The sequence below is a fragment of the Adiantum capillus-veneris genome, chromosome 18 (assembly GCF_014529385.1).
Source record: "Adiantum capillus-veneris isolate H3 chromosome 18, ASM1452938v2, whole genome shotgun sequence".
Taxonomy (NCBI): domain Eukaryota; kingdom Viridiplantae; phylum Streptophyta; class Polypodiopsida; order Polypodiales; family Pteridaceae; genus Adiantum; species Adiantum capillus-veneris.
In genome coordinates, this window is record NC_140948.1 from 23,831,667 (window position 1) to 23,854,465 (window position 22,799).

General features: G+C 44.2%; 1 protein-coding gene across 1 annotated transcript in view; it reads left to right on the forward strand.

The window, feature by feature from the left end:
• The window catches only part of LOC147435349 (uncharacterized), a 154,541-nt gene that overhangs the window by 73,973 nt on the left and 57,769 nt on the right, over positions 1-22,799 (forward strand). Inside the window, exon 5 of the mRNA XM_086488410.1 lies at positions 1,978-2,047. Within this exon, the coding sequence (XP_086344536.1) occupies positions 1,978-2,047 (70 nt within the window). The remainder of the gene's footprint in view (positions 1-1,977; positions 2,048-22,799) is intronic.

The window sequence follows — 22,799 nt, forward strand, 5'->3', positions numbered from 1 at the left end:
TACGTGGCATTATTTCTTGAAATAATGTACAACGCTTTACATTAGTCCAAAAAATTAAAACAGTTCAGCTTATACTGGTTGCGCAGCTTCCACACGAATGCCACACTACAGGCACCCAAGGCTTCTCTCACCCCACCTCATGCCTGTCCTCCCACCACCATCAGCGCCTTGCAAACAGTGGCCCGTCTCCTCTTACGCAACACACACAGGTCAAATTTCATCTTGCGCCACACACATAGGTTAAAGTAACTGAACACAGACACAACAGAATTGCAGGGCAGCCTTGTGGAATTTGTCCTGTTTCAAAGCTGCTAACGTTTTGCTGGATTGATCGATTGCGAGTTTTGAGTTTAATTTTCTGCTACCATTTGGTCCAGTGCGCCCTTTGTTATCAGCTCCATGATATTAGTTGCATAAAGCCCCTCATAAAAAGGGTCTTACTTGCAACAAGGAGCCGTTCTGTCTGAGCAGGAAACCCTCAGCATCTTCTTGTAGAGTCAGTAGTTAGCTATATCACCACTCTCCAAGACGGTGAGTGGTCTTGTGGCGGGCAACCTATAGCAGACTACAATGTCACTTGCGCGGGACAGGCAGTTACAGTTGGTCTTGGGTGGACTCTTGCCTGGGCAGTAACACGTGGTGTGACACAGGGAGTGGTGGTTGAGAAGACACCGTGGCCGGCTCACCACCATCACAGTTCGGAGATGGGTGCATCATAGGCACAGCTGGACTGTCAGAGATATTTGTGTTAGCTGTTGGCGGCCCTTTATGGTTGTATATAAATACTCAGTTGGTTTTAGTCGTTGTATGCATCCTAGATGTCTTATGAGTCTTGAGGCTTGTGTTCAGTCTAGCACATGCACATCTGCACTCTCCTTGCACAGTTGGAGCCTCGACACCTCCATTGTACCTATGAGTCCTGGGCTTGGAGCTGAGTGTGCTGCCAGCCAGAGTCTGTACTGGTTCCATGAGTTAGTTGAGTTCCATTGAGTTTGGAGTCTACCGTTGTGTCATTTGAGGTTGCCTTGTTCCATTGCTCTATAGTGCTCATTCTGTTGGAGTGAGGTTTGCACATTGCACTGAGGAGCACCCATAGTGGAGAGCACAACATACTCTTTCTACTACACACTGCATATTGGAACTCTCGGTAATGCATTAAGCATTGTAATTACCTCCTGCTGCGTGTTTCGGTGGTGATATGCAGCTGGAATCACAATTGATTGCAGAAAATCAGCATATACATCAGCATCAAAGGTGAGGAAATGCCTCATTTCTGATGATTGGAGTTTTTTTGTGATTTAGAGTGAGGCTTCTCAGCTCTCCATAATTATTGCAATGGTGAGGAAAGCAGGCCATCTAAAGCGATATAAAAGATTTGGTGCTTTCCTGAGAAGGAAATCTTTCTACTTTTCAAATTTGTTTTCTTTCCCCTCTGGAATTTTGGCAGCATACTTTGTGCTGGGCACTCGATGTCTCTGCCACAATGCTATTTTTAAATTCTGGATAAGTTCGAGCAAGTATCACAGAACATATTCCAATGATGATTATAATAATCAATAAAATACAGCAGTGTTTCTCTTCTAGCATTCACGTGTTTTTGGAGATTTGTTTCATATTTATAAAACCTGTTTAATATGGTGCTGTTTGATGCTGTTGAGGAAATTTAATATGTTTCTATGGACCTAAAATCTGAACTTGGATAGCATAAAGCTTTTTTACTGTGTAGAGTGCTCTTCAGTATTTTGTCCCTTTGAGGTTGTCTTTGAGCTGCCTTTTGTTTTATCTATTGTTACTGAAGTTTGGAGGTACAGTTTTTTAATGTTTATGTACCTTTTTGGACATTGGCTTGAAAGCTGTCTAGAAACCTTTGACAATTTTTCAGATATTCGGTTACTTTAATTGATACCTAAATGCTGTTGTGCCACCCATTTTTTGTTGTTGCTTCAATTGAAAGTTTGATTGTATATTTCTGTTCAGGTAGAGCTTCGAGACGTACAAAGTGGCCTTAAATCAACAGAAAGATTTCGCACTTCTGAAGCTATTGAAAGTAAGCACATTTGTTGCGTCTGTAGTTTGAGAAAGCTGTTGCATATGAATTCGAGCATTGTAACCCAAAGGTGTCACTGTTTAGGGAGTGATTAAGGTGTAGTAATGATAGGTTGATTACTTTAGGATTTTGCATATGTTTATTGAGCATGTTTGGCTTGTCTTTATTTCTTAACTCTGGCAGCGCTGCCAAGGGTCTATAGGCCAAGTGACTACACAAGATGAACAAAAGAGCCAATGAGTTCCTATTTATAGGACTCACTTGAGAAGTAGCCAGTTCGGTAGATCATGCCATAGGTGCTTACCTTGATGTCTAGGAATGTCACAACAATGGTCCCCCGATTAGAGTTACACCACTCTGTTGCTTCACAGAGGATATGCATACTTGTACATGGCTAGTGTGCACCAGGTTGGTCACTGTTGCTTCCACATCTAGGCTGCATGGTCGGCCGGCCCTGTCTCGATCCTCCAGTGTCCCAGATATTGGGCGCCCTATTTATGGGATTGTATCCTGCACTTTCTTCGTGAGGGTATATAGGCAGTTTTTTATGGGGGGGGAGGGGGGGGGGGGGGGGGGGGGGGGGGGGGGGGAGGGGGCGCTCTCATCTTGTATCTGTGCGGTGCCACCCCGTGGGGTGTGCACCTTTGTCTATGGGCGGTCAGCTCCCCCTTGAACACCTGCGTCCTCTCTCTCTCTCTCTCTCTCTCTCTCATCGGATGTGCTCTCCCTCATTGGCATACTCCAATCAGCCCCCGCCTACGTCGGTTTCGATGCCCGCTCAGAAATCCTCTTGCAGATACGGGTTGGCCATAAGGGTTTCTCGGCCATAGAGGAGGATCTATGCGGAGTTTCGGCATTGGATCTCACCTTGTGACATCCATCTACAGTGGATCTACGATTGGTTCGACGATGACTATGGCATTATATTGATTGCTTTTGAGCTATACGCTGGATTTTCTCGGCTTTCAGCCTTTCGACGACTGCACACACAGAGATTTACCTCTTTTTGGACCTCTGCAATGCTCTGGTATGGTTCAGGAGCGGATGAGCACACTAATTTTGGCTGGACAGCAGTATTTTCATCCCCTCGCAAGCAGGTTTTTGGGTGGACAGCAGGCTGCAATTTTGCCACTTGCCTCTCCAACGGTTACCCACTGATAGGACACCATCCCATGGTGGTTCGTGCGGTCTATCGGTGACTGTTGCAGCTTGTGTATCCTTGACATCAGTTTGATCATTCCTTTTTGGCATGAGATCTATACCATTTGGTGGTAGTCCGTGCGGTCAATCGGTGACTGATGCAGCACATGGTTGAGTTTTCTGGTACAGACTTCTCAGTTTGACCTTCCTGGAGTTTTATTGGATGAGTTGCTTGGCCATGATGGATTGTGGCTGCTTCTTCAGTAGTTGGTATTGATGGTGCCTCTTGTCCTGGTGAGCATGGTTGGATGCGACAATTTTCCTTGCAATATTGGGATATACTTAGCCATGTTATGCTCCTGTGCTTGCAGTATATTTTTGATATAGGCGCAATGCCTACCACTATGTTATTGGGGTTGATTTCTCTTTTACAGAGATTCCTCCTACCTATGCCAATGGAGGTTGATCACTCTAATGTTTCTATGTATAAGATTTTGACTCTATGCAGGAGATGCATGATGGAGAGTTGCCACTTGTCCTTGTGAGGATTGTTGGACGCGATAGTTTTTCTTGAAGTATTGGAATATACTTAGCTTTGTTATATTGTAGGGCTTGCAACATATTTTTGATACAGGCATGATGCCTACGGCTATGTCGTGGGGGTTGATTTCTCTTACACGGAAAGGCGGAGATTCCTCCAACCCACCTGAACAGGCTCTCTTTGAGTCTGCGCAACTCTAGTAAAAACAGTCCATGACATCTCTGGTCCTGGTATCTCATGACTCTAGAAAGTAGTCCAAAACCCTCTTTGAACAGGCCATGAAAGGGGCCTTGTATCTCTTAGTATAAAAGGAAATGACCTATGTAGTGCAGCTCTGTCGCTGGCTCCAAATGTCATAAGTGACGTATCCTAGCCTCTGTTGGTACTCCCCCTCCAAATCTACCAGTCTCAACGTGAAGCTGATACAAAGATGTGTGTATTTGACCAATACTTAGAAAGGAGTCCCTTTCTGGTGGGGACCGACAAAGGTGACTGCTTTTCAGACACTTGAGGAAAAATTGACTACTGGACCAGTGTTGGCTTTGCTAGATTTGCAAAAGCCGTTCAAAGTTTATTGTGACGCTTGTAGTTGTAGTTTGGGAGTGGTCTTGATGCAAGAAGGCCATGTCATTGCTTATGAAAGCAGAATGTTTTCAAGGCCAGAATTGGTAGCACAGATTTATGAGAAAGAGCTATTATACTCTTTCACAGTGGCGACACTATTTACTCGGAGCCGATTTCACAGTTTTTACAGGTCCTCAGAGTCTACGCTACTTCTTGTCATTGAAGCAGCTTTTGGAAAAGCAGATGCGGTGAGCTAACTTCTTGTCATAGTTTCTCTTCTAGATTGTCCATGTTGAGGGTCAAAAAAATTTAGTGGCAGATGCATTGTCTCGGGAGCCCCTAGTCTTGGCTACTTCCGCGATTCATCACAGAAGCTTCGAGGATATGGTTGATCAGTACGCCACAGATCCTGACTTCACGAATATTTTTACTCGGATACAGAATGGGGATACAGTTCGAGGGTATTCCATATGGGATGGCTACTTGATGAAGAAAACGATGTTGTGTGTTACACAGCCTTTGAGGGAAAAAGGTCTTGACAGAGTGCTATTGTCCACCTTTTACGGGTCAAGGCGGCATTTATACCACCTTGAAGGGTGTGGAGCGTTACTTCTATTGGACGAGACTCAAAAAGGATGTGGACGACTTTGTTCGTAGTTGTTTAGAATGCCAAAAGGCAAGCTTGACAAGCATAAGGCACAGGGATTACTACAGCCTTTACCCATTCCCACCCGCCCCTGGGAAAGTATTGCAATGGATTTCATCTTTGATCTCCCGAAGACATAGAGTGTGCACAATGGCATTTGGACTGTCATTGACAGATTTAGCAAGCAAGCTCACTCCATTCCAATCAAGAAAACAGTCAAGCCGGACCATTTAGCGAGACTGTTCATTGCTCAGATATTTTGGTTACATGGCATGCCTGAGACAATAGTCTTTGATAGAGATCCTCGATTCACGAATTTGTTTTGGAAGGCTATTTGGGAGAACATTGGCATGCGGTTGCAGTTCTCTCATCATTCCACCCGCGGATAGATGGGCAAACTGAGATAGCCAATACAGTGGTTTTGCATTTATTGAAGTCTTACATCTTTAATCAGAAGACTCAATGGGAAAAATAATTATCTTTGGTGGAATTTGCCTACAATAACACGGTTCACTCTTTGACGGGGAAGGCGCCATTTGAGGTAATTGAAGGTGTTGCTAAGGTCCCTCCCTTTCTAAGCACTAAAGACCAGATTTTTGAAGTTGATCAGTATAGAAGGGATTTGGACACTGCTTTTGCTATGATTTGAGAGGCTCTAGAGAAGTCTCAAGCACGGCACAAGAAGGCAGTGGATCGAAATCGACCCTACTTGAAGTTGAAGGAAGATGATTGGGTGCTTTTACGTTTTGAGAAGGCACGCCTAAGGAAACGAAAGGGAAAGGAGCGGTTTTTAAAAAAGCTTAGTATGAGATATTATGGCCCTTTCCAGATTAAAGAAAAGATAAATGATGTATCCTTCAGATTTAAGTTGACAAATACTTGGAAGACTCACAATGCATTTCATGTGAGTCTGTTGAAACCCTTTAAGGGTGAGGTGCCAGTTGATGGGGAGCCAGATGAGCAACCCGAAGTGGAAGAGAGCGTGGAGATACTCATTCCAGAACAGATTTTGGCACACAAGAAAAGAAAAGCGAAAGGTAAAGTGATTTGGTGGTTCTTAGTGAAATTTAAGAACTATCCGGCATTATATGCGAAGTGGATGGAGGAGGAGGACCTAGCAGATACTCCTCAGATTTTGGAACTTTACCTTGAGGCTTTCGGTTTAGCTGCATCTACTCCGAAAGATCCCGTGGATCAGCAAGGTTGAATTTGGTGCAGACGGGACTGCACAAGAGGGGAGTTACTCCGCTCCTTTGTCACAGATTACCTCGATAGAATAGAGTCATTGATTTTCCTTTGGATTTCAAGGATACTGCTGTGCTGACAGTATTCTGCTGTACGACTTTATGAAATGGGAATTCCTGAAATTGAACTTGAATGATGTGATTTGTTTGAGTGTAAGAATTGAAAGACGAAATGATTGCAACATTTCAGTCTCGAAAATCTCTATAGACATGATCGCAATAAGGATTAGTTAATCCGACATCAATGAGGTCTTGGATGGATCGAGATGCGATTACTAAATTTTGTTGCTGGTAGTCATGGTCTGAGATTTGGAATGAATTTTTCTGTGATTGATTTGATCTGTCATGTGATGTCATTTGAAGTGATGTGACTATCGTCTTTGTACAAGTGCTAGATGTGTCGTGTCTAGTGCGTCGGTACTTAGAGTCAGTGTCTATTGAATTGGTTTGTGGACACTGTCTGTTTTGCAAACGTAATCGAGGGTGATTATCAGTCTTTCAAGAGGGGGGTATGTCACAAACTGATGACGTGGCATAACCTATCGACAATAAGTTGTTCCCAACTTATGGGACATTGCCGAGGGGACAAAAGAGACTCAAAGAAATTAGCTTGCGTAAATACTGTTGATGTGGCTGGTTGTACCGGCGCCTCAGATTGCGCTGGCTGCTGACGTGGCAAAACGTACGGATTTTCGCAGATTGCGCTGACAGTGCTGATGTGGCAAATGTACGGATTCCGGCAAACAACGCTGGCTTCTTTTGGGCCTTCTGCTTTTGGGGCTCTGCTTTTGGCATCCCTTTGTAAGAAATAAAAGGAACCCAAGGGCTTCACTCTGCAGAGCATGTGGACGCAAAGTCTAAGAGCTGAGGACCCTTGGGAGTTGTACTTTGCTCAAAGATTAATACAAAAAGAAATACCAATGGGGCCGCCAGTCTTTGGGGCCAATCTCCCTTGGCACGGAACTACGCCAGGCCGTGTCGACTCAATTGAACTGTGATTTTTTTGTGAAGTGTTTTAAGTGAATCTCTCTCTCTCTCTCTCTCTCTCGTGTCGTGACAGCTTCTAGACTTGGGGTGGCCAAGTTTGTTACAGCTCGTATACCCTCTCTCTCTCTCTCTCTCTCTCTCTCTCTCTCTCTCTCTCTCTCTCTCTCTCAATTGCTGCTCAAGAATGGATGCGTACAAGTGAGCCAATGTATGTCCAATCATGATAGTGCGATAATTTCTAGGCTCCATGGGGTTCCCTAACTTGAAGGTAGGTACAGTAGTAGAAAAACTCCAAGCATCAGGTAGGCCTTCACACATGGCACAATTGAACATCACTGCTAGAAGTGGTGCAAGCAAATCTATGGCATGTACAAAATGCTTTGCTACTAAGCTATCTGTCACGAGGCTGTGACAACCACTAACCTTGGTTGTTGGTTTCCTTCCTTTTGATTGTTATTTAATTTTTGGGACCCTCTTTTTGAAGTCACAAATGGCCGGACATTGTATGGCCAGTGTGAAACGGTCGACGGCCGAGAGTTTCACCCATAGCAGTGAAGGCCCGGTCGCCACGAGCTGGTCAGGCAATCTACACTAATATCTGAGCAGTAAAAGGTTGGCTAGGCTCAGTTCAAAGTCATTTAGGCCCTACACAACACTTCATAAGTTGGTGGGTACTAGGAATTTAACTTAAATGGGCATAGAGGACACATGGCGGCTCTAGGTGCATTTACCAGACACATCAGCAAGGCTGGGCGCCCAAAATCGATTATGAGAGAGGAGGACTGATTTTAGCTCGTAAGTGAATTACTATGTGTGTGAGTAGTGGGTGCAGGTGATCACGACTTTAATGGAAAGCTTGCCTTCTCCCTTGTTCTATGTAGCACGATGATTCCGCTCTCTTGCACCTCTCTCCCCTTTTGAATACAGAAACGTGATGCCCAGCTCAAGGGCTACTTATCTGTATGTACAGTTGTGTGGGTTTATGCGCGATTGTTGAGGCAAGAGCCTCTAGTACAAGTATCGGATTAGCTAGTTGCTAATCCCCCGCAAGTACACTTGATTTGGAGTGAGAAATCTCGTCCGAATCAAAGAGCAAGTAGCCCTACCGGTGCGGGAACTTGAGGGCTTGCTACGGATGTGAACAACACGTGAAACGGAGCCCGAAACAGGGAATTACAGCCTCCTGTGTATTTTTGCAGGTTTAGGGTTTTGACCATCCCTAATAGTCTCAGGAGCTTCGGGAAAGCTAGGAAATCGTCATACAAGTGTTCTGGTGCATTTTAGAGGCCGAAAACTGAGAATTCAGCATGCTGTAATTTCTTGCCAGGTTTTGGAAAGTGCTCTAATGCGTTGGAAAAGTCACCTACATCATGGGGATTTTGTCTGTGAAGCCTCCTACAGTAGTTATACTGTCAAAATTGGGCTAGAATATGCCATTTTCAGCCCAATACAAGTGGGACAACACGTAGGGGCGCCAACCTTTGGGGCCAACGTGGTATCACTGTCTGCTTGGAAGCACTCTAGCTGCTAAGCTGTGGTTTGTTTGAAGTGTTAAATTCCAGCTATACGTTTATTCGAGTATTTGCTTTGTGTCGTAAAGTTCAAGTAAAGATTGGGTGAAAGCTAAAGTCTACCGCTCTGTAGTGAGTCTACGGGCCCGTTTCATGGTTCTGTTGCTAGGACAGAATCACTTTTTCCTTAAGAAGTGAGCCTTGGTAGGTTTTTGGCGAAGATACAAAGTACATGAACTTGGAATTATACTATGGTTGACAGGATGAATGACAACAAGGAATAGGGATCCTCTTCACAGGACAGACATGTTGTTTTTCTAGTGTTTGAGGTTGGCGAGGATTCGTGGCCACCAATGTCTGTACCTATTGTTGATGTGAATGCTCCACAAGGTCAAGGGTTTATGACTGGGCAAGTAGACAAGGATGCGTTCAGGACAGTTGGTTGCTACTGTGAATGTGTTTTCTTGGTTGGTGCAGAATCCTAGGTTTATGGAATTTCTGCAAGCTCCACCAACGTCACAACAGACAAAGCAACTTTCTCAGCTAACCCAGGTTCCTTAAGCGTCTTTGCAGGGCAGGGAGCACTCGCAGTCAGTTGGGGCTCCAAGAAAAATTCGACGAACAAGTGGCTAGAACGCCAATTCCACAGGTTTTACCAGTTCAGCCAGCCACCTTTCAGAGTCCAAATGTTGGCTTGAATGGACTAGGAGTTAATTTCCAGGCTATGCATAAGGTTTTTTAACCAGCCACAGATCATCCAGGGTATTTCGGGGGTGGATATGTGTTTCAAAGCATGGCTGGTTATGTGCGTGAAACCAGCAGTACGTGTCAGGAACAATCTTTGGGGGAATGCAAGGCATGATGTCAAAACCCATGTGCAGTAATATTGTCTTGCAGCTAGGGTTTCAGTGTAATCAAGGCCAGTTTGGGGTGCCACAGACCGCTTCCAGTATGGCTGGTTTTTCGAATCAGCAGGCAAATATGGTACCCCAGAAAGTCAAGATCCTAATGGCCTAGGGGCACAGATGATCCCTACCACTATACCCATGTTGCAAACACTCCCTATTATAATTTGGGAGTGCTAGAAAAGCCAAAACCATACAAAGAAGTAGGTGCAGCTGTGAAGTTTGATACTTTCAGCAGATTTGAGAACAAGACGAAGGCTCTTACTTTCCTCCAACAGTTTGATACGGCTTATGCAGGGGGGAATTTAACAGAGGCCTCCAAGGTCAGGAAAGCTGCCACTTTCTTGAAAGAGAATGCGTGTTCATGGTGGATGACATTGTCGATGCAAGGACAAGCACAGGCCACATAGGTTTACTTCAAGCAAATGTTTGCATCTGCTGGCTATCAAATGAAATTGAAGCCGATGCCATAACGGATTGGCACCAACTCAATGCGGCTTCTTGCAAAAGCTGAGTACAAACGTAAGTTCTGTAAAGCGTTGCTTTTAGTAACTTCCTACAAGTTTGTGCCATTGACAAAGCGTATTGTTGTAGGTTGCCTAAAGGGCTCTGAAACCATTGCACAAAGAACAAAGTGGCCGCTCTTATTCAACTTATGGGAGTTGCCAACATTGGTCATGGCTTGTTGAATGGAGAAGACAGTGGATTCTAGAGCAATGTGAAAGGGCGGCTAGCCCAAGAAACATTCAACAAAGAATCCCTTTGCTAAAGCGACTCTTGAAGCGTCCCAGGGGTCAGAAAAGGAAGAGAAAGCGAAGGACTTAGCCGAGACGTCTGCAAGACAAACTAAGAAACAGAAAAGGAAGCCTTTTGTGCGCAAGCCGTCGAAGAGAAGAAGGTTGTAATGGCTGAGAATAAATGCTTTATTTGTGAGCAGCTTGGTCATTTTGCTGCAAGTTGTCCATAGAGAAAGCGGCCACCTAACTTAGAGGACAAAGAGGACAAGAAAGGGAAGATGTGATGGGTTTTACGGTTAGGGTTTTTGTGTCAAGGTCATAGACGCATTGGTCCAATGCATTTTTTTGGCCTGCCTTAGATTCACTCTCCCTAGAAAGGTGGTCCATGCCAATCTCTTGGTCAAAGACAGAATCCTCTATGTTGTGAATTGTCCTCTCTATGTGGTATTTACATCCATGATCCTCTGCATGGCAATAAGACATGTGAATGACCTTCGGGTCTAGGGCTAACTTGGCTGTGTTTTGTAGATTTCGGTCGAAGGGCCTAAAACCCAAAAGATGAGAAAGAAACTAAAAGGCTCCCAACTTATAAAGTACCGCCGAGGGGCCTAAAAGAAAGAAACTAAAGACTGTCCAATTTATAAAAGTTTTGCTGATGGGGCCTAAATAATCGATGGGTCCCTAGTAAAATAAAAAAATGACGGCGGGTACGGAATTTCTGCGTTCGACGTTGACAATGCCATGTGGCAGCGTACGAAATTCCGCAATATTCGTTGGCAAGTAGGTTTGGGTAGGTTTGGCGCAAGCTTTTTGGAGCAGATGTCTTTTGGAACTTGATGTTTTTAGAACTTATGCTTTTGGGGATTTTTTTTTAGCATCCCTTGTACTCTTTATAAGTGTCCCTAGGGCCATTCTTTCAGGCATCTGGAGTCCCATAGTCACACGAAACAGCGTTCGGAAGGGGGGGGGGGGACGGAAACGAAGTTTCCCCTTTGTTTCGGATCTGTCGAAACTGCATTTCGGGATGTGATTTTTTTTGAAGGTTCTTGAGCATGAATTTTTTTATAGATTCTTGAGCATGGTCATTCACATTATGGACTACAATTTTGATTATGGACCCTATCTTATGTTTGTAGTGATTTCAGTGATATATATTAGACATAATAGGACTCACCTTTGATCGTGTTTTATGACATTGATGTTTTGGATCATGGATATTATGAGTCATGGCTCTTGACATTTTGACATGTCACATGTTACAAACTTACATGTATCATGTGTGATTGTATCTTGGTTTGACTTGTCACACCATGAAGTACTAGGTTCTGGTTCGAAAACACTATGAAATGGTAAGTTGTAAAGGTTTACTGTTTCTGTGTTCGAGCATTAAGTTTGAAACCTTTGAATTAGGTATTCTCATTTTTCAATTTTGAATACACTTATGGCCACTCCTAGGCTATTTGTTTTATGAAATACATTGTTTACAAATTGAAAAAAAAGTGCCGTTTCGCAGCCGTTTCTGCGTCGGGCGAAACTCCAAAACACCGGTTTTTCCGTTTCTGTTTCTCCCGTTTCTGTTTCGGGTGGTGACTATGATCTGGACATAGAGCTGGACGATCTGGACCCAACGGGAGTTGTACCTTTGCAAGACGATAATAAAGAAATACCGAAAGGGACGCGAGTCTGTGGGCCCAACGCGTCTAGCCTCGGGACTTTGTGCCCCGTGTCGTCTCTCTCTTTCTCTCTGTTATTCAAGTTGTTTTGAGTTACTAAAAGTGTTGCTAGGTGTGTAGATTGTTGCTGTGTCTGTCTTTTCGCCCGATCGCTTGTCGGAAGTGATTACAGTGGTATAAGAGCTTCAGATGCTTGCTTTTCTGAAAGCATACCAGTCCTACCAAAGAGCAGACAGATCAAGGCAACGCTTCTAGATTTTATAGTTTTTTTTTTCCAAAGAATCTTCATGTCCCTGGCCCCATTCCCAGACTTACTAGTCACTCCTACCCTTTGTTCATCGCGCATCGGGCGCGCTCCCATCTTCATCGCTCTGTCTTAAGGGGCATAAACCATAAAGAACCCAAGACCACTTGCCCTCTGCGAATCGAAGCACAATCCTAACAACATGGACGGAGCATGGGAGATCACACTACTGAAGGGGGAACTCCAACAAGCCCATCCACCCAGAGGTTCCTTGACGAGACACATGCCTTGTATGTGGTACGACAATTGGTATATTTAGCACAACAACAAAGAAAGAGGCTGACAGATGACAGGATTGATTTGAAAGCTTTGCATAGCTATTTGAGTACCTTGAACCCCCCCTGTTAACCGTGTCATGCCCCCCCAACCTTCCCAGATTTACTCCTCTTCCACCTCATCCGACCTCTTCACGATAGAACTTTGGAGATGTCTCTCAGTTTTTGGGAGGCATTTTCAAGAACATGGCTTCTGGAGAACGACTGCATGTGGTTTCCAAAGTACCATTACAGATTCCCACTGCACCTCCGCCCTATGTTCCCCCACCACCTACACCCACTTATGCAACAGATGGACACCATCACCATTATTATTATTACTCAGCACCTCCGTGGCAGAATCAAGTCTAAAACCCTTAAACGATGATGGTGCCACGGTTTAAATTTTCACCTTCTCAGGCGTCCAAGATTCCCACAATGCTCTCAAGTTCCTACAACAGTTTGACATCGTGCTCAGTAATGGAAATTTTATAGAAGAATCCAAGTTGCTACGAGCCACCTCTTTTCTCAAAGATAGCGCTTTGACATGGTGGGTTGTTCTAACCAAGAAACCGGACAGTCCAAAGACCTAGCATGACTTCAAGCTCACTTTGTACCCAAGCTTTTTTGACGAGACATTCGAAGTAGATATAATTGCAGCATGGTCTGGTCTCAAGATGTACCCTTCAGACTCTCTTCCAATTTATAACCAAAGTTTTTGCAATGCTTATCTGCCGATTTCCACCTTTCGAACCATTACTTTTGCAAAACAGATTGAGAAGTACATTGTGGGTCTACCTTTTCCACTTCGAGATTACTATATAGGAAAAATGGTATCAAATATACGACAGTTTATGCCACATGCAAGAGTGGGCTATCACATTATGAAGAAAGAATTGGTAGTCACTGACCCTTCCCAAAAGAGAAATCCAAATCCTCGTTCCTCTACCCAAGATACCCCACAACCAAGAGCAGATATAGTTTCCAACACTCCTACTCGAAGGCTCACTTTTGAAGAGATGGCACCATACCGATCAAAAGGAAGGTGTTACTGTAAAGCTATGGAAGATAGACCATTGAAGTAGTCATGGTTGCACTATAGCCAATAAATAATTAGGAGTAGATTAGAGAATGAGCTTGTATACTTGCTTGATCAATTAAAATTGGAGAGAGAATTACAAGCTTTGGCTATTGGCCATTTTTAGGCTCAATGTGGAGAAGTGCAATCATTGGTTGGATGGATATGCATCACAAGTGGAAATAGCAAGGGTCATGTGAGCTACCACAAGTGGCATGTGGCCATCAAGTGTGTAGCATGTGTTTAGGTAATGATAGCATGTGTGTGGCTTTTTAGGTTCCGTAGGAATAATGTGACTATGTAGTTAAATGGTGCATGCTTGGCTTTTAGGGAGTGTTCTCGTTGTGAGTGTAAGCTAAGGCTTACCTCAGCAGTTACAAATGTGAAATTCACTGTCATATTGCTTGGGACTGCTCAGAACTGAGAAAACCCCAATAAGAAAAGATCCTCCACAAATGAAAGCACAGGAAATAAGAAGTCTTGACCTTCAGTTGCATTGATTTCTGACTTGATAGGTGTTCCTACGATCGATGCATCCAATGAACCATGTAAAAGCAATAGGAAAAGTCAAAGGTCAAGATGCCCTTATCCTCTTCGACTCGGCTCTATGCAAAAATTTATCTCCTTAGAATTAGCTGCAAGATTAGGTATTGAAAAATATGCCAAAAGGACGCAAATTGAAGCACAAATGGCTAATGGAACACACACATCATCGACACCGTTGTTCGTGTCACTTCAACTGCAAGTCAGACATTTACAGATTCATTTGACTTCTACATTATGGATTTGAGAGGATGTGATGTTCTATTGGGCATGCCATAGTTTTACAAGTACCATGCCCGATCTGACGCTAGAGAACGAACTATCCAATTGAAGCACAAGAACAAAGAAGTGATGTGGAACTTCTGTAACAAAGCTACTAAAGGAGCAACGACAATTAAGGAAAGAACTATGAGTATAGATTAGGATGAACTGACAATTCTTTTGTATGAATTTGTGATTACTTAAGATTATGATTATGATTAAGATGATGATCTTGGGTGTGTGCACGCACCACAAGTAGGATCCAATGACCTTTTATAGGCATTACCGGTCTACGACAGATTTTGAGACGCACTGGAGGTGTTTGCAGCTAGCTTTTATGTGTGCTAGGTCATCATGACACAAGAATGCATGAATGATTGATCAATTGTGAGATTTTAAGCTGCAAATTAGAAGTATGAACATTTGTAACTTGCAATCAAAGACGATTGCTTTGATTTTTTAGAAGGCGATGATGGGTTTTAGGGTTAGGGTTTTTGTTTCAAGGTCATCGATGCATCGGCCCAATGCGTTCGTTTGACTTGCCTTAGATTCACTCTCCCTAGAAAGGTGGTCCATGCCAATGTCTTGGTCATAACCAAAATCCTCTATGTTGTGAACTGTCCTCTCTATGTGATATTCGCATTCGTGATTATTTGCATTGCAATAGGACATTTGAATGACATTTGAGTCTAGGGCTAACTTGCTGTGTTTTGCAGATTTCAGCTGAGGCCTAAAACCCAAAAGATGAGAAAGAAACTAAAGGGCTTCCAACTTATAAGTACCGTCGAGGGGCCTAAGAGAAAGAAACTGAAGATTGCCCAACTTATAAAACTTTTGCCAATGGGGCCTTAATAATTGATGGGTCCCTAGTAAAGTTAATAAATGATGGCGGGCTGATTGTATGGAATTACCGTGTTCAGTGTGACAGTGCCACGTGGCAGCGTACGGAATTCCGTATTTTCCATAGGCAGGTCTAGGCTGATATGATGCAGGCTTTTTGGGGCAGATGCTTTTTGGAACCTAATGATTTTAGAACTTATGCTTTTGGGGTTCTGTTTTTAGCATCCTAATACTCTTTATAATTGCCCCTAGGGCCATTCTTTTAGGCATCTAGACGCACAACTTGAAGATTTGGACCCAACAGAAATTGTACCTTTGCAAGTCAATAATAAAGAAATATCGAGAGGGGCGCTAGTCTTTGCGGCCAATGCATCTAGGCTCGGAACTCCGCCACGTCGTGTCGTGTCGTCTCTCTCTTTCTCTCTGTTATTTACGTTGTTTTGAAGTATTAAAAGTGTTGCCAGGTGTGTAGATTGCCGCTTGTGTCACAAAGTGATGACGTGGCAAGACCTAAACGACGGACTCTGGACAAAGAGGGGTCAGAGTTCTACTGAAAGATGCAAAAGAATTTATACCAACTTGCAGAACCTATCCGAGAGGCCTAAAAATTGAAGGACACCTATTTTATAAGTTGTTCCAACTTATAGGGTTGTGTCCCATGGGCCCTTGCGACACGAGGCTAAAAGTGGCGTGGAGGGATGATGATGTGGCACATGTACGAACGCCCGCGATTTGTGCTGATGACATGGTAGGTCGTAAGGATTTCCATGATTTGCACTGCTGATGTGACACTTGTACGGATTTTGGCAAATCACGCTAGCCTCCTCTAGCACTAGCTTTTGGGCCAAGATGCTTTTGGACTGAAGCTTTTCATATGTACTGCTTTTGGAAGGCCTAGAGCTTATAAATTGAGTGCCAAGTCATCAATCTCGAGCTGATGAGCTTGGGAGCACTGTTGAGACAAGTACCGTCAGACATTGTACTTTGTGAAGCATTAATAATAAAGAAATACCGAAAGGGGCGCAAGTCTTTGGGGCCAGTCTCTCTAGGCACTGAACTACGCCATGCTGTGTCGTCTATCTCTATCAATTTTGTTCAGTTTTTCAGTTTGCTCACGCGTTTTGTGGTAGATTCTCGACTTGGAGTGTCCAAGTCTGTTAGAATGGTAGCAGAGCTAAGTCGATTCTTTTTCTACGAAGGATCCAATCCCTTTACTCACAACACACATGGATTTAGTCAACAAATCCCGTTGGGAGGAAAGTGTGGTACCTGACCACTCTGGTTCGGGAGAGAATAATGAAGATTCCAACAGACCATCTTTGGAAGATTTGGAAGAGTGTGGGTCAACTCCACTTATTAAGTACAAAAGGGTTTTTGTCTGTGAAGCCTCCTACAATAGTTATGTTGCCGAAATTGGGCTAGAATGAGCCATTTTCAGCCCAATAAAAGTGGGACAGCACGAAGAAGATTATAGGTTCTTCTCCAAAATTAATTGAATAAAGAAATACTGAAAGGGGTGCTAACCTTTGGGGCCAACGCGGTGTCATTGTCTGCTTGGAAGCACTCTAGCTGCCAAGCCGTGGTTTGTTTGAAGTGTTAAATTCCAGCTACAAGCAATGTTGCATAGAAACATGTTTCATACCCATATGAACTTATGAAGCATTTCGAAACGTTTCTTTCATATGAAATGCGTGTTTTATACCTTAACCCTAATTTACTTGAAAGGGGTGTCTATCATGGAAATCTATGCCCAAATCATTTCCTACGTTTTGGAGGTATCCACCTTGTGCTCAAAATAAGAATGATGTGATGGTACGATAAGTACGACACGAAAAAAATGTTAAAAACCTTGTGCAATATGGGTAATTACTACTAGCATGAAAAATTCATTAGGTGTTGAATAATAATAGACGTACATATCTACTTATGCATGCTTGAACACATGTATACACACATACGTACATCCATGTATACAACCCTAGATACATGCATGCACGCATCCATGTATGTGTGTGTACGCACGCGCATAAATGACAACTAGTATATAAAGTCTTGAATACCAGTACGGTATTTATCGTATGGTATGGAAAGATTGATAAACACGCGTTTGGAGTGCAACTTTGTTTGAGAATTTGAATGCTTATTGGCTGATAGCTTAGATTTCTATGTTCTATTAGACTATTATTTCAAAATGGTGGAAATTGTAGTTTGTGGCATACTCTAGTTGTGAACCTGTGTTTGCTTGAATCTTGAAATTTGGCTAGATTGGTAGAAATTTCCAATGAGGTGCATCACGTACATGTTCTTTGTAACTTTTTCTACTTAATTGTGTCTATAAGGTTGAGCGTTTTGAACCATGTTCATAGGAAATTTCATTAGATTAATTGAACATGGTTATGTTTTTGAGTTTTTTATATACCACGTTTCTTACGTTTTAAAAGATATTTGAAACTCGTTTCATACCTATGAAACCTTGTTTCGTACATAAGTTTCATATGGACTTGGCAACACTCGCCACAAGTTTATTCAAGTATTTGCTTTGTGGTGTAAAGTTCAAGTAAAGATGAGGTGAAAGCTGAAGTCTACCACCCTTTAGCGAGTCTATGGGCCGGTTTCACCATCATGATCATATGCTCTCCTGGTCTTCATCTTGTCAATGGCCTTCTTTACCATCTCGGCGGTAAAGAAAGCACGTGTGTGTGGGCATGGTTCTGGGGGTCCAGCCAAGGTGGCTGCCCAGAAAGTGTGTACAAGGATGTGCATATAACCCCAAGCCTCCGTAGAAGTGATGGTTGGAGGGGGAGAGTGGTCATTGAAGTATTGACATGCCTCACCTGAGTCCTGGCTCAAAAATAATTGGTATAAATCCTACTCTAGTCGAGCCAGGAACGCTCGCTTCTTCCGTTGCACCAAGTGCCGGAAGGCAATCCGTGGTTGTCTGTGAGTGATGACTCCCATAAGTACCTTCCTTTGAAGCCGGGCTCTCATGTCTCTGCACTCCTCATCATGCCTGCTGTCCCAAAACGTCGCCTCTGCTCACACCAAGTGTGTGGGTATGCCTCTGCTGCTATACTCTGCAATATCTCTATCAGTAAATGAGTGAGCTCCTCCAAAAGTTGCCTTGGCTCCTGGGCATAGTCGTCTGTAGATCCCCTCTATGTAGACAGAGTTAGTCTCTAGGGTAAAAGTATATCGAGTAGTAGTTGCTAGCGGTGGCATGTGTGTTGTAGTAAGCTAGAAGAAGATGGTCAGCGTCAAAATGGCATGATCGATTGCTACATCAATAGGCAGGGGTCCAACTGTGAAGTCCTGAATACTAGAGATAAGCTCGGCTGAGCCATAACATAATCCATTGTGATAGCCCCATGTCCGTGCGGAAAACGAGTGAAGCGTGCTGTTGTGGGAAATCTTTGTAAGCCGTTAAGGATGGCCTATCCATTTGCAGTCCCCATCTCCGTTAGATACCTCCCATACTCTATGTACTCCTCATCCTGTGAACCTCTGTCAAGTCCCATGTCACTGGCATCTAATTCTCTCAGCATCTCCTCTGAGGTATATAGAAAACTGTCTGGTGATTACGTGTTCGGGGATTGAAATCCCCTAAAAGGATAATGCCACCATCCTCGGAAAACTCCCATATATCATCATCCAACACAGAGAATGAGGACCGCCCTCTAGGTGAAGTGTAAACCGATGTGCTCGGAGCAAAAATAGCATATAGTAATGTAAAGGCATTTGCCTATCTCAGCCCTCAACCTCACTTACATGTATCTAGCCCGGTCATCTCTCCGAACAATGTGCAAGAGTGGATTAACTCTTCCTTGAATAAAATTGCTACTCCTCCTGATCCTCTACCCTTATGCTCAGATCTTGTCTCTGTACGACAAGCTGTCTACCATCTGTACCCAATCACATGTGGCATCAATTGACCAGGGGCCTGGTGAGTCTCTGAATAGAAAACTATGTCTTTGTCTCTGAAGCTGTCCTCAAATGCACCCACATCAAGTCTAAGAGACCCATTACAATTCCGAGCTGCTATCTTAAGTTTTCTCCCATAGGTCTAGCCCCGTCATGTAGAGCGTCGCTCTACAATCACCACCCTCCCATCTCTATAGAAGGCCATCTTCCCCTTCTCTCTTGCTGCCCTAATTTCCGGCATGACTGACTTCATGTGAGCAAGCTGTGAAATAGTAAGGTCATCACCAAGGAAAATGCTGGTCTTCTCTAGAGGGTGGGCCTCCTTTTATAAAAATCTTTCTTCACCTCAATAGAGGGGAAGCGCAGTACGAGAGCTCTTTTCTTTGATGTTTCCCCATTGTCTCCACTCTTTTAACCTACTCTCCATGCGTTTATGTGTATTGGTGTATCAATACCCATGAGTCCCATGAGCTCTTTCACTTCTTCCTCAACATTATCCCAATCTTTGAGGCCGACGACCCTCACATGTGATGCCCGCATTCGTCGCCTTTGCTCTTCCTCCAACGTCATGTTGATAAGGGTGGGAGTAGTAGTGGCAGGTAAGTCTTTACTTTTCCCCTTCTTAGCTACTTTGATCCATCTCTCAACGTATTCCGCCTTCTTTTGTGTCTTTGTAATGACCTCCACCCATGAAGCTATCTTTTCTTTGTCTTGTTCTTCCTCTTCTTGAATGGCTTGTACTCGTGCTTTAATGGTAGTCAACCCTTGCATGATTGAGGGTTGAAATTCTCCTTCTTCAAACTGGTGTCCCATCTTGACTTCGAGGAGTTCGTTATGGAGAGAAGTGATAGTAGTTTTAGGGAGAGCAATCTTTTTGTAAAGATGTTCCTTCTCTTCTCGACATTGCCGGAGGAAAGCTGCTTTCCATTCTCCATCTCCGTTCTCCATTCCTTCATCTCTTTCTCGATGGTGGAAAGCCACTTGCTCGTGATCGTGAAGGTTTCTTTTTTGACCATAGGTGAAGCCATCTCCTTCCTCTGGTGATGGTCTTCTCCTTCGAAACCCTTCCATTGCTTTGTGTGTGTGTGTGTGTGTGCGCGTGAGAGAGAGAGAGAGAGAGAGAGAGAGAGAGAGAGAGAGAGAGAGAGAGAGAGAGAGAGAGAGAGATAAAATGAAATGAAATGATATATCAATGTCTACAAAAGGCCAAAATGACCTATGAGACCAAACTGATTACAATGGTGAGTCTAGTACCAAGTCTGGTTACAAACAAAGAAAACTACAAACTAGAAGCTGAGATAGGAGTGCTACCGACTCCTATGGGTGGCTGATAAGCTGAGCAATGGTATCATGCAACAAAGGTACAAAGTGGGGATAAGTGTCAACATGATACAATATAGCAGTAGCATGAAGCCTATCCTGATCGACACTCTGGCTGTCGTGCTAGAATCCTGTGGATCCTCTGTCGCAATCTCCGTCGGTGCTGCGTGGCTCCCCTCCTCAGTCGTGGTCGTCTCGATCTCCCCAACTCTATAGCTCGGTCAATGAGATTACCGCTGGTGTGTGTATGGGTGGGAACCGAGCTCTTTGATGGTGGTGTCCCTTCTGCCTCTGTGGTATTCAGATTGAAGAAATCTGAGATGTGTCTGTGGGACTGTCTCTGTCTATGCCCTCTCAATAGAGAGTCTCTATGTCTCTGTATCTCATGTAGAAATAATCCGAGACATCTCTGATCTTGATATCTCATGACTCTATCTAACGAGTCAAAATTATCTCTGAATAAATAGCGAAAGCGTCCCCGTATCTCATAGTAGACTGTGTAGAGAGAGAGAGAGAGAGAGAGAGAGAGAGAGAGAGAGAGAGAGAGAGAGAGAGAGAGAGAGAGAGAGAGAGAGAGAGAGAGAGAGAGAGAGAGAGAGAGAGAGAGAGATATTAATGTCTCGAAAGAGCCAAAATGGCCCATGAGACAAGAAACTATACATCTGGTAATACATCTCTCGTCTACTGAAACAGAAAAAAAATCTACTCAACATCATAGTGATGTTTGAGTCTACAAAGCTAAAACTAAGCTAAAACTGAGAATATGTACAAATACATGACTGATCCCATCCAAATCTGACCATCAACTTCTATCTCCCTGTCCTCTATCCCAGGATATCCTAGATGGGTAGATCCAGTATAGAGAGGCCGCTGAAAGGTGGCACTCGTCTCCGATGTCGAGCGATGATGCCTCTGATTTGGTGCAAATGGCGGGGTCTGGGTCGAGGCCCGGGTGGTCGAGGACGGCGAGTACGACCCTGTGCAGTGGCCTGATCAAGACGGACTCCTCTAGGCCTCGATGGACGTGGTCCTGGGGGTGTGGTTGTATCCATAGACGGAGTCTGTGTCCCAAGGTCCTCTCCCTCTCTACTGAAGAAGTCACGCATAGTGCGCTGTCGATTTGTTGGTTGAGAACTGTCTTGTAATAGTTTGTCCCTGTGCCTCCTCAGCTCTAGTAAAAAGAGTCCGAGGCATCTCTGGTCCTCATAATCCATCACCCGACGTAATGGTCCAAAGCCCTCTCTGAAAAGGCAATGGTATCTCCCCCTGATCTCGTAATAGACTGTGCAGCAGCAAATGTAATGCTCCTCAGATTCCACCTCTTGGTGGCATAGCTGACATGTCCTATCTATCCGGGCCATCTGCATGTATCTGCCTGTCTCGATGCGTAGTTGATGGGAGGAGGTACGAATCTGTCCAATGGCACTGCGCAACCCATGTGAGAGATGTACATCCATGTATGCTGGCCGAATCACAAAACCCTCCAACGAAACCTGCAAGAAGTGGTCCCTGTAATGGGCCATCTTCGTGCCTAATGGCTCTGGAGGTCGCTGCCAGGTCCTTTCTCTCCAGCTGCACAATATCTGATCTGAACCTGGTTGCGCTCAGTGCGCGTAAGCTGGAGGTGCGGGCAGTCCAAGCTATACTGGAAGGGTGGAAGTGCATCCATCTGTAGTCCATGTCTCCCAAACCATGTCTGCATCTGTGCATACCAACAATCATGAACCCCATCTTCTGCTAACTGTCTGGAGGAATCTAGTGCCAATCTCGAATATCTCTCTGGGGGGAGCTCCCATATGCGATGTAGGCCTGTCACACTCTGAAATATGGCCTCTCTCACTATGGAGGATGTTGCCATCTCAGCTCTGACAATAGCATGCGGTATTGATGCTTTGCACCGGATCATCTGTGCAATCATCGTAACTAGTGGTCTCTCCATACGCCTCCACTCCTCTGTACTAAGGCTAGGCCCCCACACCATGGATCCATACAACAATGCCGGGGTGACCAACGAATCGAACAACCAAAGCTTCGTGCGCGGCTCCTGAAACTGTACATGAGCACACTGCCTCTCAAGCCTCCCCAAAGCTGCGAAGCCCCTGTCCAACCTAGCATCTACTGCTTGCTTCAATGAGAAGTGCGGGCCTGTAAAAGTCACTCCTAAGGATACATAAGACCGTACCTGCTCCACCATCTCCCCTCTAAATGTGAACTGATGCTCTGCTCGAGTGACCCATGACTGTGTGGTGTTGAACACCATAACCTTGGTTTTCCCAAGGTTCACTG